Consider the following 16,700-nt stretch of genomic DNA (forward strand, 5'->3'; position numbering starts at 1 on the left):
ATATGCTAATGATTTTTTTCTTTATTTTTGTATGTTAACTACGGTAATTAGATGTTCTGATTATGAATCTGATAAAAAAAAAAAAGCATGATTGCCTTTGGAAAACAGGAGACAAATAAAATCAATACTTACCGGTATATTCCTTTACCCTGATTCTTTTCTCCTTATCATCAGTCACTCCTTTTTTTCCATATTTTTAGCTATAGAAAAAACCAACATTATTTTCTTTTACATCATCTAGTCTGAATTGTATTACATGTATTCTATATTCAATGATTACCTGGTACCTCATTATTCGTTAAGCATCAATATTTTGGTAGATTTTGTTGTTGAGTCAATCCATGAAATCCAATTAATGCTCATAGATTTTTAGATAAATGACGATTTATTGTTAAAACCATTGTCCAGAAATTCATGTATCTCAAACCGTTAAACTTTACTGAATCCACAAAAATTGATGCCCACAATATTCATGAAACCACAGTATTCTAGATTGTTCAGAAATCTAAATTAAGGTTTTATTTCTACTTGACACAACAACAATTTCTTCAAATTGAAGTATGTATTGAAGCTAGCGATCACACTTTAATTTAAAAGTAAAAATCGTAGCATTCACGTTAATCTACTGTTAGCTTGATCAAAATTTTACTTTGATATCAGGGGCTCCTGGAATAAATTTTGAAATTATAATTCATTAAAATACCGTAAATGAAATCATACTTTGAGAGATAAATTGTCATTTTCTACAGCATTGGTTGAACCTCAGACAATGGAACCCATTGATACAATGAACATTCTCAATATGCCACTACCCACAATCAAAACCACCCAGGAAGTCGAAGCAGCTAAGATGGAAGAGCCGATCGATAACTCGGAGCTCAAACTCATGCTGTTCCCGAGTCAGATCCAGAAACTGACCTCCTTGCTGGCCTTGATGGCACACCTGCGAGATTTCATGGAGAGAATGATTGAGGCGGAGAACAACGACGCCTTCAGTACATTCCAGTGGAACGCCCAGCTCAGATATTACTATAACAAGGACACTAAAGGGGTCACTGTCAAGGTGAGAGAAAGAGTTTGAGGTCACAGTGTGAGAAGACTAGGAAGGGTTGATAAGAAGGGGGGGGGGATTTTTTTGCCTGTGTTTTATGATCACAGATTTACTGGATGGATATTGGGGTTTTCTCGTTTATTGTATCAGCTCTAATCATATTTGTGAAGAATACAAGTTAAGAGAACTCCTATTGGGCCAACTGAATAGTAAGGGTCAGAGGTCAATTTCATTGTTAATCCAAGATCATTAATGAAGGTCATTTATCAACTGCTATAGGTATGTAACTTTTGTCACCAAGGGAATAGTGTTTTGATCATTTATGAAACTCTCTAAAGGGCACAACCTTTCATAATGTTTGATATGTACATATATATGAATGTCAACTTTTCACTTTCTTTTTGAGTTTCAAGTAATGTTTTTATTTTTTGACAATAACAGTGTCTAGATGCGGAGTTTGACTACGGCTATGAGTACATTGGTTCCAGCAATCGTGAGGTGATCACACCGCTCACCGAGCGAGTGTTCGTGGCCTTGTGCCAGTCCATCAGGGCACACATGGGGGGCATGTGTGTAGGGGCCATGGTAAGGGAATCTTTCATCTTGGACATTTGTATGATAGCAAAATTAAATGAATATTTAAGTAATTCAAGATATGTACAGTAAATAGCAGGTTATTTTAATATAGATAGAAGAGAGATTTCATTTAGATTATATAACTAGTAGATTTGACTACATATTGTAACTTTGTAACTTTGCATGACAAATTTTTATATTAGTGAGTACTATGAAGTAAAACTTAGAACACGCTTAAAGTACATTGAAAAAGTACTTGCATGATTTATGTGCATATTTAAATGTAGGAATGCATGAGTAGTATTGTATTTATGAAAAAAGACATATGAATAACTTAGTTAAAGTTATTACCAGTAGATTTCAATCCTTGTACCATTTGAAATAATTACATGTATTGCAATTTCAAACAATATGCTGTATGTATGCAGGCAGTTGCATGTTGTGGCTGTAATATTTCTACAGTTCATTCATAATACTGAAGAATTGCTTGGCATAAAAGAAAAACAGAAATAGCTTTAGCAATTTTATCATTTTATTTTGTTTGTGTTTTGTAAAATTTCACATCCATTGCCAAGCATATTAATTAAACCAGATTCAAACAAAAATTTTATGCTGCTGCATATTCATAAGCCTTAATTTTCAGCTGAATGGCCTTATGCAAAATATATTATACTTATGATTCTGCTTTGCAAAGTAATGGATAAATTTAAAGCTTAAGTAATAGTGTCTCCTTGAATGTTCTCAGCAAGCATTGTATACACATATTCATGTATGCTTACATTGCCAAGCATATTATTATTCAAAATGGCTTCCAAGAAAATTACGCTTCTTTTTAATCAAACCGTCGTTGGAATCCATTTGATATTTGATTGTAACCATTTGCTTTTTTTATCACCAATAATTTTGCAGCCTGAGGTAACTAGTTCTTTTTTTTCATCAAATTTCAGTTTTTAAAAAATCATTTTTTAACCTCTGAAACTATCAGATCCTTCCTCCTTCTAAGCTTATTTTATACCTATAGATTGAAACCAAAGGAGCTTGCATACAACTCATAATCAGACCAACCATTAATTAAAGATCTGAGAGTTTGTTTTATTGAACTGAATGCTTTTGTTTCATTTTTATTTGATTGTGCACCATACATTTTCACAGAGTTGAACAATTCACTGAACACGTTTTTTTTTCTTTTTTTTCAAATTATGATTTCATGAAGTATGCATGCTTTTCAATTCATTTCATATGACATATTAGTGTAAAGGATGTCATATAGAGTCAAACATCTTTTAAAACCTGTGTAAATAAAGCTTCCCGCCTTTTATTTATGAAAAACGAGCAAGGCCACTCATAGATTTTCGTCGATGGATACACACATTGTGTCTTTATCAAATGCCCTCTCTCAAAACAGAAAAATGAAAAATTCTCAGACCCCTGTTTGCCAAGTTGTGTTTTAAAAAATTTCATTCAGGTTATATAACTACTCCTGCCTTTATACTTATAGAAAAAAAAAAAAGTATCAATAACATTGACTGATATGCTAGCTTTCTTTCCTAGAGACTTTATATACCGGTAATAAGATGAAATTCCCCTTTTCAGCATCTCTGTTAACCCTCTGGGGTTCTTTGGATTAGAAAAAGATGTGTTAATTCCCCTGCTTTGATTTACCCGACTGCATGCTTTTTAAATACTAGTATTGTATCATATTCTTTGTGATATATAAGATTCGTGTTTTATTTTTGTCTGCATATACACTGTAAAAATATAAAGTAAATAAAGATGTGTCTTCATATTTTTTAATTTTCAGAAAATACGTGATTTAATTAGCTCAACTGGCAATGAAAAATGTCCTTTCACTTGCAATTCTTTTAATATGAAAACTCTGTATTAGTCAATTTGAAAGCCTTGAAAGTACCTATTGCTTTGATAATTAAAACTTTGTTTCATTCTTTTAAAATTTTAGATTAGAAATACCAACGTTAGACTCAAGAACTAGTAATTGCTTTGTCCTTTTAACTTCAATGTTCTTGGTTCTATATGTCAGCTAGACTCTTGAATATGAAACCTTTCATGGTATTTTTAAAACAATTAAAAGATGATATTCATTACCCAATACATGTATTGTTATATCATGACATCAGTTTTCCATACTTTTTCAGTACATGTAGATTTGTTAAAGTTTTGTAACAAGTCTTTCTTTTTTCTCCTCCCTCCGTATGAACAGGACACAGGAAAGTTTGAACTTGTTCATGAACTGAGTAGATCACTGGGCTATCCCCTGTACAGGTTCAACTGCACCAAGACCATGAACTATGAACAGCTTCAGGACATCTTCAGAGGAATGGCTGCCACTGGTCAGTGTATTCACAATGAAGAGAGAGAGAGAGAGAGAGAGAGAGAGAGAGAGAGAGAGAGAGAGAGAGAGAGAGAAATACTTTTATATGAACATGAAATCTTAATCTTAAATTACCAGGTGACATGGGGGGGGGGGGGGCAATATTGTTGCCTGCTTTTCATGTAATATCTGCTAAATAATTATTTAATCAGAAAGGAAATATTTGATATATGCCGTGAAAAATTATTCTTTGTAAATTGACTATTGCAATGTTCTGTACAATTCTTTTGCAGGATCCTGGGTATGTTTTGACAACTACAACCACCTAGCCCCTGCCGTTTTGAGCGTCTTTGCTCAGTTGATGTCCGCTGTAATGGAGGCCCTGAAGGCAGGGAAGGCGGCAGTTCATCTCCAGTCTGATGACATACAGCTCAACCCCAGCGGGGCATGCTTCGCCCTCCTAGACAGTGCACTGAAGGTCAGTTTAGTTACCATTTACCAAAGTGCAGACCAAAAGGTTACACAAGCTATTTTCCGCATCACAGTATTTTTGGGGGGGGGGGGGTGGGGGGGTTTGATGAGATTCATTTGAAAAGGCAGAGCAGTGTACTTAAGGTGAGACGAACGTTCCTCAATTTTATATAACTTTTTCCACAAATTTGTTGATGGTTTACTACTATTTTGACAAGCTTTCTTGCAAAAAATTAGGGTACCTTACCAGGCATTTCTGCAAAATACTAGAGTATGCAATTTCCTATATAATCTTCTTAAAAATACACTTGAATGCTGATATAAAAATGAATACATATACAGCACAGTAAAATTCACTATATTGGAACTCTATCTCGGCCGGGCCGGGGCTTTGAACTCACGACCTCTAGAACCTACACTCTTCTGGCAGTGAGCGGCCACAGTTCTAACCACTCGGCCATCTAGACACATAACCACATCCAATTTAATTTTAATCATTTTTGAAATAATTATAAAATTAATATTTTTTATTGGAACTCTTTATTACGAGGAGATTCTCGAGGAACGTGTCGTCTGACCTTAATGTAGATCATGTTTCATTAGATTTATAAGCAAAGGCCCTGATTTGGTATATTTTGAATTGAATGGCAAAATTGTTTCCAAGATTCCAAATAGCCAAAGAACTGGCATCAGGATCATAAAAAAAATCTACAGACTTTAGTTTATGGATTTTCAAAAGTTTTTCCATTATAGACTTTGAACCTAAATCCTTTTTTCTCTTATTTGCTCAGGTTCAGCCAGGAAACCCTGACAAACTTCTGCTATATCCATCAATCACTGCTGCTCTCCCAGACTACATCATGACCCAGTTTAGAACTGTCACCATAGTACAGCCTGACCTTCACCTTACACTGGAGGTCATGCTGTGTAGTCAAGGTAACAAACACTGTCACATGGTTTTGTAGAAACAAACAATTTGATACAGTCATTTATAAAATACTTTTCTTCTCCCTCTTTTGAATACAATTACTTAGAATTCAATCTTAATTATTTTTTAATAAAGGATTTATTCATGGAAGAGAACTTGCCAAGAAGACGATGATGGTTTATGAAATGTGCCGTAAACTCCTGGGCACAACTCAGTTCATATCTGAAGACATGACTCAAGGTAAAAAATTTACAAATATTGCCTTTCATAACATGAATGACTTCAATCGATGAACTATTGGAAACTTATTTAAGTTAAACATTGTATCAAAGTTATATTTTCTTCAGTACTTACATGAAGATGTGAAAGCATTTAATTTTGTATTCAAAATTTTATCAGGTTGTGACATAGCTACAAGCAATGGCGGCTGGAGCATCAAGACTTTGAAAGGGGTGGTCTCAGAAGCAGGCGCCTACTTGGAGAAGAACATGTCCGACGTGCTGGACATGGCAGAGATGAGCCCAATTAAAGAGGAGGAGGAAGAAGAGGAGAAGGAGGAAGAAGACCTACAGGAGGATGGAGAGAAACACGAAGAGGAGGAGACTGAGAAAGGTAACACTCAAAGGAGGAAAGTCAGAAAAACCTGAATTAAATATTTGTTGTGTTTTTGAACAGCATTTTACTTTTTGGTGGGATAGCTATAAGCAGTTTATACAAGCTGTTGGTTTCTAATGGTCTTGTAGATTTTTTTTTGCCTGATCTAAACAATTTTGTAAAACATTTCAATATTTTAGAACACTTTTCTGAAACTTTTACTCTAAACAACTATCAGCTGGATGTTTTGAATTTAAATGAAACTTTAGTTAACTTCATTCTTTAGCCATGCAATTACTGGAATGTTGTTTTCTTTGGAAAAGTGGGAAAGGTGGGAAAGAGAAAATCTTTGACCATCTTACTGAAAAATAAATTAGAATTAAATCATTGTTACTGTCCAATAAAAAGATACCTCCAGTCAGTTAGAACTATGTCAAAAATTTGCACATTGATGAATTTTCTTTCAGTGAAGAAAGACAAAGCACCTGCTGCCACTGCTCCTCAAGGAGACGGCATTTCCTCAGAAATGAAACTCCGGGCAGAAGAGAAGTCCTTAGTGATGGCCATAAGAGACACTTTCCTACCAAGAATGCAAGGCAGAGATGCAAGCATCTTCTGCACCCTGATCACCGATATCTGGCCCCATGTGGACCTTCCCCTGCTGTTCGGAGGGGAGTCTCCCTTGTCCAAACCACCCCAATCTAGAATCAGCTCCCGCGCTAGAACAGCCAAGAGTGATAACTCTGCACGCTCATTAAAAGGTGAGAAATGTGTTTATTTTTTTTTTAGAACCATAAATCAGTTTTCTTGGTTTTTCTTTTTATTCTGAGGTAAAGGTATTAGAACAGTCTATGTAGAAAAAAATAGATGGAATGGTTTATGTAGGATGATATTTTTTCTTTGATGTTTTATATTGGTTATACAAGTAATTAGTAGATCAAAATTCAACACCCGTTTTCCAAACATATTCATATGCCTTGTTATAGTATCGTATTTTAAAAAAAAATGTTTTGCTTATAGTTTTTTGTGACTTAAGTCTAATCTTGCTGAAAAATTTTCTCCTTTAATTGAGTGCATTGATTTTAATTCTTACATTTGACCTTATTTTTTAATAGACTTGAAAAAAATATTTTAAAAGCCTGACTATTTTCTGGTGAATTCCTAGTAGCATAAGTGTTGTTGGTAGTATAATTCAGTTTTTGTTTACAAATGTAACTTAGATCCCATATTCCATTGGAGAGGTAAGGTTATATTAGCATAGTTGTAATTTGTTGTCATAGCTGGTTAGAAATATAATTAGTTCTTTAATTAACAAATACTTGTATACATATTTGCTTCTTTTTATTTCTTTAAAATTTGAAGGGGAACAAGTTTTGATTTCAGGTGGCGTTGACTTTAAATTTATTGTTCTTATGTATTCACTAAATGATATCTATCACTAAATACACCACAAATATATCGTTGAATTAAAATATCATAAAAAAAACTACTAATTACTATTATTACTAATCAACAGTTTATTAAGTAAGATGCTGTAGTGTCTGAAGTCACTGGGATATATATAAGTAGCAGTATTCACATACATGTATTTTGCATGCAGTATCAATGGTCTCTTGATCAAATAGAACTGTAGTGTGTACACGTTAGATATCATAGTTATGCCATATCACTTATTATTCTGTTACATATATAAACATACATATATTGACAAAAATGGAGAATAAAGCTTTATAGGTAACCCCCCCCCCCCCCCACAAAAAAAAAAACACAAAAACAAAAACAAAACAAAACACAGGATACCAAAACTTATATGCCTTGGACATATGTCGATGAAAAATCCAATACTATTCAAAGTGATAGGCCATTTAGTCAGCTCAATATCTTTCCATTCACAATTTTCAAATGATTATATTGATAAGTTCATACATTTATGACCTGAAAGTGTTCCAAAAAGTATCATGCAACTCTGACATGCATTTGATTTCATTAACAGACATTTATGAGTTAAAAATATACATTTTTGAACATAGTACGTACATATGAATGATAGATATTTTGTAATTATAGTTTAATTTCTCTCTATCAACATCAAACACTCAATACAAACAAATTCTGTGGTAAGTATGTATACATCACCGCACTGCATGATGGAATATATAATATATGGTATAAAATAAATGTTGTTATAGGTACATGTATTAACATATTGTCTCCTCCCCAATTTTCTCGCCCTAGAACTGAATCAGAATACACCAACGACCAAATTCATTCACAATACATTCAATTATCACTAAATATTTTAACAATATCAGTTACAGTAAATTCTAACTTTATTAATGTTGCTTGGAAAATTTTGCTCTATGGGATAATTTGGGTACCGGGGTATTCGTGTTTTGTTGTGTTGTCACTTGATGGACGTTATTGGTAATAATTTTAAGTTTTTGTTGTTATGAGTTCAATTTTTGTCTTTATCATCAGCAAACAAAGCACAGTCAAGCTTATATACATGTACCAACCATCTGAATACAAATATGATTATATGCATGCTACTTTCATGTGCACATGCATTTTTATAGCTTCATGAAAAGTTTGAAAACACGTGACTGTATTTATTTCATTCCTAAGCTAGGTTGATGTGTTTTTTTGCATGCTTGAAATCACCATTTCATGAATTTGTTCAACAAATCAGTAAAATGACAAGCACTGATTTATGTTTGTACTTTTACTGCTTATTGTCCTGATTTTATTCAGCGAATATATTTACAGATAAGTGAAACTAATTCTCTAACCAAATGTTTACATGAATACTCATAATATTTGATAAATTATCAAAAAATTCTTGATAATAAACCTTCAATTATCTTCTTCTATGGTTGGTACAGACTCCATCAATTTGAACACCCCAGTGGTGCCCCTGGCTCACGCGGCAGGCAGTCGATTCATGGTGGACGGACAGAGACAAGTGTTGGAGGACATGCACGATGCCATAGCTGTGGCAACAGGTGACCTTGGCCTTTTGCCAGGAGTTGCTTTCCAAGGTCGTGTGGCACAACTGGCAAATCTGAATGCTGCTCACCAAACAGTATGTGCTTTATTTTTTTTGTTTTATCTATATATTTTTTAATATGCAAAATTACAAGTTAAGATCACAATATCCATGAAAAGAATGTGGTAACTTCAATGTTTATATTCAGTATGAAATTTTTTTCTTTAAAATAGGATATACAAATTCATCATCTTTGTTTTATTTGAAATATATACACATGATTATATATAAAGAAATTCTTAATTATAAACCTTTGTTATGTTACAGATATTTGTGGTTGGACCAGCAGGATGTGGAAAAAGCGAGTGCATCAAAACGTTTGGATTTTCTGAGAGAGAGCGTGGTAAAACTATTGCTGTCCAGACATTATTCACCAAGGCTGTTGAGTCTGAGGAGCTCATGGGATACTTCCACACCAAGAATGGGTAATGAGACACACATACATTTACTTTTATACCAAGTTTTTTTTTTTGCTTAAAAGATATTTTTTCTTTATTTCTTTTCTTTATTTCTCCTGTAACCCATACAAAAATGCATGCTTTCATTTGTTTGACAGAGAATGGAAGGATGGATTACTGACATCTCTCCTAAGAAAACTCTGTATCCAGCCAGCTTCTACCAACTATGACCTCCAGACGACCCAGAAAATGAAGGTCATCCAGCTGGATGGGGAAGTGGATCCAGGTCAGATGGAGCTGCTCAGTGCTGTGCTGAACAATGATGGTGCAGTGGTGCTGGGCAACAACGAGAGGATCATTATTCCAGAGACTGTCCGATTCATCTGGGAGGTGAGCAAGCTCCTCACATTAATAAGTGTCATAATTGTAAAATCATCAAATAAATTTATGCCAGGAAAATTTGCTGGTGGAGGGAAAAGGGGGGGGGGGTATTTGAAAATATTAATTTTCATGTCCAGCTGTCCATCCCAATTTCATATCTGTTTTCATTCCTTTGTAAAGACAAAACATCAAAGGTTGACACAGAGGTTACTCATGACCTGAGATTGTGTTATTAACCTTACTTAAAGTTATTTGAACTACGGTAGGTCAAGGTCATGATTTAGGACTCAAATTACTGGACTATGAATTTGGGTTTTTTTTTGCTTGTTTAATAATATAATATTGGTAATTAGTATTGGAATCTAAAAAAAAAAAACCGGTAATTGAACATTCTAGCAGAGGTCATGATTCAGGACTCAAATTACTTTTTTTTGGACTATGAAGTTTTTTTTTTTTTGCTTGTTTAATAATATAATATTGGTAATTTGTATTAGAATCTAAAAAAAATAATTGAACATTCTAGCAGAAGGAAGAAGCTAATTAAGACAAATTAAATTTCCTCCCAGATGGAGAATGTGGAGAAGATGAGCCCTGCCGTGTTGGCCAATGTAGGAATCCTGATGATGACCTCACAGGATGTGGGCTGGAAGATGATGCTGGTGCAGTGGCTGGAGAAGTGTGATGAGGCAGACAAGGAATTGATGACTGGATTCTGTGATATTTACATTGAGAAGACAATAGACTATCTCTCAAAGTGCTGCCAGCCACACATGTTTGGAAACAACGACACCAAGGGATGTCCCCGCTACAAGAGGGTCATCAACCACTCAGTGGAAAACATGGTGTCTACGTTTACAACTCTACTGGATGTAAGTATTTTCATGTTTTTTGTAACGGACTATCAGCAATCTTTCATGCCAAATTAATTATACTATTATTTCATGTTATTCAGCAATTTCATTTTTGAAAGTGCTCATTCTAGATTTCCTTGCATGATTTTTTTTCAAGGATTTAGTTCCTAAAATCTTATAAAAATTATTGCTTGTGTTTATATTTTCACATGCAAAATTATATTGAATTGTTTATATTTTAAAGCATCATTAAAAAAAAGTAGAGAATTTGATGAAGTTCCATTCTCACTGGCATAAAGACGATACATATCACCGTACCCTAATTTGCATTAATTGATAATGACCTTTCATCTTTAAGGCCCTGATCTCCAGATGTCGAGAACTGAGTGATGTTGAGCTGGAGCGATACTTTAACTTTGCTGCTGTCTGGGCCTTCGGGGGAACTCTGGAGGCAGAGTGTCGTGAGTCATTCAGTAACTGGTGGAAGGAGCAGTTTGAGCAGCATATTGACTATCCCGAGGAGGGAACTGTAAGATTTAGCTGCTTCTCTTTGTGACAGTGCTTTTTACTTACAGGGACTTGTTGCAAAGGAGGAAGTCGTTTTTTGAAAATAATGTTAATATACCAATACCAATTTGTCTGTGAAAATTAAATAATTTCAATAAATATTCAAATTATGTTGGATATTTATAAAACCTTAATTTAAATGAAGTACAAAGGATTTTTTTGAATGCATGTTTAATGCTGGGAATTAAAATACATGTATATCCAGATATGAATATTTACCATGTAATTATCAGTATTACATATCATTTCCCTGTGAGGAATTCTATGAGACTTTTAATGAGTTGACTAGCTTTAAAGATACTTTATTACAACACTATCATTAAGCAGAAGGTAAATTCTTGACCCATTGTTTGTACCAGATTTAAGGAATAATTTTGTTCCTCTTTTGTGTGACAGGTTTTTGACTACTCTGTGGGATCAGTAGATGCAGTGGACCAGGGAACCCACGAGTTTGTACGCTGGGCCGACATCCTGCCTTCCTACAGTAGCAGTGCAGCCATGGGGATTCCCCCAGAGGCATTTGTGCACACTGTGCCAGCGGAGGTATAATGTACTTACAGTAGTTTTTCAATGATGTGTTACACAAAATATACAACAAATGGAGTTTAGCAGAAGTAATCCCCAAAAATCTTTTATTAATGAAATACATGTACATGTACTGATATTTGTCTTTGTATAACTTGAAATTCTCTTCTCTTTTGTTTTTGCCAACAAACAAATTTAAAATGTAAACAGTTGAATGCCAATGATGCAATTTAATTTTTGTTTGGGTTTACAGCAAATGACCTTCCTGTTAAGTACACTCACAGACTACAGGAAGTCCGTGATGTTGGTCGGAGAAAATGGCTGTGGTAAGACTGCCATCATTAATGACAAGATCCGGACAGCCTACTCCGGAGAAGTGGCCGAGGTCCTGTCCCTCACCATACAGGCCAACAGGTAAAGGTCATTGAAAACTCAATGGAAAATAATTGCAAACCTATTTGTGAAATATTTCAAAATTTGATTCAATCATATCTTAAATGTACATGTAATGATTATTTAAGTTTATTGTATCATTTTATTTACAAATGTCTTTTTCAGCAATGTTTAATGCATGCTGATACTGATAGTCAGAACCTTTAGTTTTCAAATTGGTAATTAGAATGACAACAATAATTATTTTATTACTTTTCTACATTATGTTGAACAGTTGTGTTTTCTTTTGTCAGGTTTACCAATGCCAGACTCCTGTATGACAGACTGGATGAGAGACTGGAATGGAAGCATGGACAGACCTACGTTCCCAAGGGCAACAAACGTCTGCTCTGTCTCGTGGATGACATCAATCTATCCCAGGTCAGTTCAACTAACAATTTTGAATTTAAATTTAAAAAAAAAGATTCTTACCGGTAAAAATATAAAAGTTAGTTGTAGTTTTTGTTTAATTTCTCAAAAAAGAAAATTTAATTGTTTCATTCGTTAAGATTAAAACTTTTTTTTCATAAAAAAATGTTATTTGGTCATTACTTTCATTGGAATTCACAACTTTTCTCCCATTAGGTTGACCTGTCAGGACAGCAGACGGCTGTGGAGCTGGTGAGAGAACACATTGATGATGGTGGCTTCTACAATCAGGACACACACGCGTGGCGCTATGTCAACAGTGTCACATACTGCACCACGGTCAATCCAAACACCACTGCTAACGTCCCCAAACTCAGCCAGAGGTTCATGAGGCACTTTGCTGTCTTTGGGGTGCCTTACCCAGAGTAAGAGAATTTCGAGGTTTTTTTCAGCAAAATTTTTAATCATAATGGCAGAAACGTTAAGTTTTGGTTCTTATTTCTTTTGGAGTGTGACTGGCCCTTTCCTTTTTTTTTTTTTTTTACAAAGTTGCGACCAAATAATGAGTGGTTAAATATGTCTTGGAATTTACCTTAATTTTTTTTTTTTTAACAATTCTAAACCAAATTTAGATTTAAGCCTCATACATGTATATTCTTATTTTTCTCCTATTTAGCTTGGCGGACCAGCAGAGCATCTTCTCCATCCTCCTGCAGACACACTTCATTGCCCCTGAGACCTCCAGTACACAGGCTGGTCATCATCTCCATGATGAAAAGGTACATGTAACTTTTTACTGCATTATGTAAAGAATAAAACCTCACTAATCTGACTACTGATTGTTGATTATCTGCATACAGAAAATAGCTATAGGGACTAATTGGTTTTTGAAATTCAGTCAAAAATATTTCTATATTCTGCTGATTAAATAAAGCAACTATTGTATTGGGTTTCTGGATTTATTTAAATTAGATCTAAGTTAAACATTTTGAATTGTATTCTTTTTCTTATTTTAACAGAACTTGGTGATCATTAAGAAACAGGAGGAGGCCATGAGGTCCCTATTGAGCCTGATTGTGAAGGTGACAGTAGAGTTACAGGACCGAGTGAGGTCCATGTACCTCACCACCTCCCAGAGGTGTCACTACATGTTCACAATGAGGGACCTCTCGGTCATATTCAAGTAAGTCCCCTTCATTTCTACCTCATTCGGTAGATACCTTATTTTACTCGAGTACTTAATTCTGTGATTCCACTGTTTTGTATATAATTAGAGAATATGAAATTGCAAGCACTGAACATTGGTAATATTTTTTGTTTCTTGCAGTATTATGCAGATATCAATTCTCCTTGTTTCATTAGGAATCTACAGTATCTTTTTGTATCAATATGCTGATTTTTATCATTTGACATGACTGATCGAAAATGCCATTGATATTTTTGTACTTGTGTTTCAGAAATCTGTGCCTGTCTCTCCGCCCTGGCTGTTCCAAGAGGAATCTGATGTTGCTATGGCAGCATGAGTGTACGTGGGTGTACTCTCACAGAATGGTGAGCGAGGTGGATGTCCGTCGATACAGACAGGCCTTTGTGACTGCTGTCAAGAAGGAATTCACCAATGATGAAGAGGTACCATAAACAGGATTTATCTATTCACGGTTCAGAGCCAAACTCTTGATATCAATTTTAAAAATGACTTAACTGAACTGTCATCCCTTTGTTGCTCAGCATTTAGAGCAGTTGCATGCAAGGCAGAGAATGAGGGTTTGAACCTTGGTTGAAACTAGAGTTTTACCCCCTGTTACATTTGATTTGTGTTTACCAAGCTTTATTAAGTTGTAGAGTTAGTAACATATCTACAAGTATCATTTATATACAAAGTGGTGTTGCGCATTGCATGGAATGAAACAAAAAATTTACAGTTTGTAAGAGGATATTAAATCATTAAAACTCTCTTAAAAATCAATGTTTTAACTGCATGATATCAATTTTGAACTTGAAATACAGGTATGCGTTGTTTCTGTTTTCACAGGTGACCCACATGCTGAAGGTGCGTCAGCCATATTTCAGTAACCTGATCGAGCAGGACAGTGGGGTAGTGACCGCGGGGATGATTGACACCCGCCACAGCTCAAACATCTCGGAGGAGGATGCCAAAACCGACCTGTACAAACCGGTCTTCAAATTTGAGGATGTCAAGGAACTGATGTCCAAAGGGGTGGAGGAATATAACAAAATCCATCCCCGCATCAAATTAGCTCTCTACAAGGTAGGAAGATTTACCTTTTTTCTCTACATTGAATTTAATCAACTTCCATTGATATGATATATTTTTCGTATGATTTGAATTTTTGTAAAACTCTTTTTCAATATTATGGTAATATTATGAATGAAATTTCTGCAGCAGAAGAAAATAGAAGCATGTTATCTATGATTTTTTTTGCATGATTGCCTGCATCTTAATTCTTGTTGTTAAATATATATTAGCGTGACTATACGGTAAGCTTCCCTCTCCTTTTCTGTTTGATTTTCGTTCACCTTTCATTATTCTGGGTCTGTTGGTTCCTTAGTATCAGTTTTAGTCAATATTGTCAGCTGCTAGAAAATTTATGGGTCACTTTATTTTTTGGTTTGATTTTACTTTGAATCTTAATAATTTCTGTTTCTTTATCCTATTTCCATTCCATTTCTTCAAATTGATTGATGTTTGAATATATATTAGAAAGCAGAACATCTAAGATCTTTCATTCTATTTACATACCAGTAAATAAATTTTTTAAGAGAGTTTGTTTTTTGAATTAACATTTATGATATTTCCTTTTTATTTGGATACTTTGCTAATTGCTACATACATTCTTTAGACATGGTGAATTTTGATATAGATATATAGATTGCATACAGAGATTTTTGGGAGCTTCTAGTTAGAAATATATGCAATTTTATATGATATTTATCAAGAATGTATGCTTCTTTGTTTGATAATACATCAGGTTAAATTGCAATATTCTTATTTGTTGAAAAATAAGTGGGAAATAAGATAGAGATGTGTTAGTATAAAAGAATGACATTGAGAGGTAATTTTTTTCAGACTGTGATAGAACAAGTGTGTCGCCTGGCCCGGACCATTGCCTCCCCCCACGAGACCTCCCACTCCGTGCTGGTCGCTGAGGGGTGCCCAGGGAGGGCCACGATCATCGTCAAGCTTGCCGCCCACCTGTGCGGGTACACAGTGTACCAGATCAACCCCACGTCCATGGGATCCTCCACCGAGTACAAGATGGATCAGTTTAAGGCAGACTTGGTGCAGGGATACACCAGGGCAGGCTCAAGGGTGAGTGTCAAGGTCAAATTTGAGATGTACATGGATCATCAGGGTTAAATCTTTTAAAACATCATGAAAATTAATAATTTATTATCTTATAAAACAGCTATTAGAGAAAAAAGAGGTGTTTTTAATGTATGTTTAAGTTACCTTGTTGTAAAGTTGTAAGGACATTAATTTTGTAAATACTTGCATGTACATAATTTGTCAATACATTTACTTATTTTGATGTAAATTTGAACAGATGTGTATGGTTCATAAGATATTCTTAAAATTGAATCACCATGAAAGCAGATTGTGTGGATGATATGATGTGCATCAGTTTAAGAAAATATTGTGGAAAGTAAATGTATAGAGAATTGTTAGGTCTACAAAACCAAGTTCATATTACATTATAAAGTGCAGCTATTTATTAATTAAAATGTAATTACAGCAAGCAGAAGTACAATTAATTGACCCATTACAAAGTGCAAACGGCACAAGAAATATATTGGCCATTTTTGTAATTGGGGCAAGGCAAGACTCCACAGTATGCTTGCACTGGATAAATCAAATGTCCATCTGAGTTGACCTGTCTCAACCCCTCAAAAAATTCAGGATCACTGTCCACACAGATGAAGTCTGCAGCATGGTCTCCAGCATACTCTGCACTTAAATATCCATGGTATTGGAGTGTCCATCCTTGGGGACAAGAGAGTTTGGCAGGAACCATCATGGTTGCCGTAGCAGGCTTTACTTTGCAAATGGCACAGGGAACATCATCATCAACAGCAACATTTTTATATGTGAACTGATATTCAGCACCATATAGGTTAGCTGTGCGGCTTGAGTATACTGTGGTGGGAAAATCAGATGGCAGT

At 34.8% G+C, this 16,700-nt stretch overlaps 1 protein-coding gene across 1 annotated transcript in view; it reads left to right on the forward strand.

The window, feature by feature from the left end:
* Positions 1 to 16,700, forward strand: part of LOC105343954 (uncharacterized) — a 68,248-nt gene that overhangs the window by 25,461 nt on the left and 26,087 nt on the right. The window contains exons 41-63 of the mRNA XM_066076189.1: positions 750 to 1,063; positions 1,493 to 1,636; positions 3,846 to 3,975; positions 4,250 to 4,434; positions 5,219 to 5,363; positions 5,491 to 5,595; positions 5,755 to 5,967; positions 6,417 to 6,710; positions 7,170 to 7,190; positions 8,832 to 9,031; positions 9,263 to 9,420; positions 9,552 to 9,783; positions 10,341 to 10,643; positions 10,984 to 11,154; positions 11,589 to 11,735; positions 11,971 to 12,131; positions 12,404 to 12,530; positions 12,735 to 12,943; positions 13,195 to 13,297; positions 13,538 to 13,701; positions 13,976 to 14,147; positions 14,551 to 14,787; positions 15,607 to 15,849. Of these exons, the coding sequence (XP_065932261.1) occupies positions 750 to 1,063; positions 1,493 to 1,636; positions 3,846 to 3,975; positions 4,250 to 4,434; positions 5,219 to 5,363; positions 5,491 to 5,595; positions 5,755 to 5,967; positions 6,417 to 6,710; positions 7,170 to 7,190; positions 8,832 to 9,031; positions 9,263 to 9,420; positions 9,552 to 9,783; positions 10,341 to 10,643; positions 10,984 to 11,154; positions 11,589 to 11,735; positions 11,971 to 12,131; positions 12,404 to 12,530; positions 12,735 to 12,943; positions 13,195 to 13,297; positions 13,538 to 13,701; positions 13,976 to 14,147; positions 14,551 to 14,787; positions 15,607 to 15,849 (4,178 nt within the window). The remainder of the gene's footprint in view (positions 1 to 749; positions 1,064 to 1,492; positions 1,637 to 3,845; positions 3,976 to 4,249; positions 4,435 to 5,218; positions 5,364 to 5,490; positions 5,596 to 5,754; positions 5,968 to 6,416; positions 6,711 to 7,169; positions 7,191 to 8,831; positions 9,032 to 9,262; positions 9,421 to 9,551; positions 9,784 to 10,340; positions 10,644 to 10,983; positions 11,155 to 11,588; positions 11,736 to 11,970; positions 12,132 to 12,403; positions 12,531 to 12,734; positions 12,944 to 13,194; positions 13,298 to 13,537; positions 13,702 to 13,975; positions 14,148 to 14,550; positions 14,788 to 15,606; positions 15,850 to 16,700) is intronic.

The sequence above is a fragment of the Magallana gigas genome, chromosome 2, assembly GCF_963853765.1.
Source record: "Magallana gigas chromosome 2, xbMagGiga1.1, whole genome shotgun sequence".
Classification (NCBI taxonomy): Eukaryota; Metazoa; Mollusca; class Bivalvia; order Ostreida; family Ostreidae; genus Magallana; species Magallana gigas.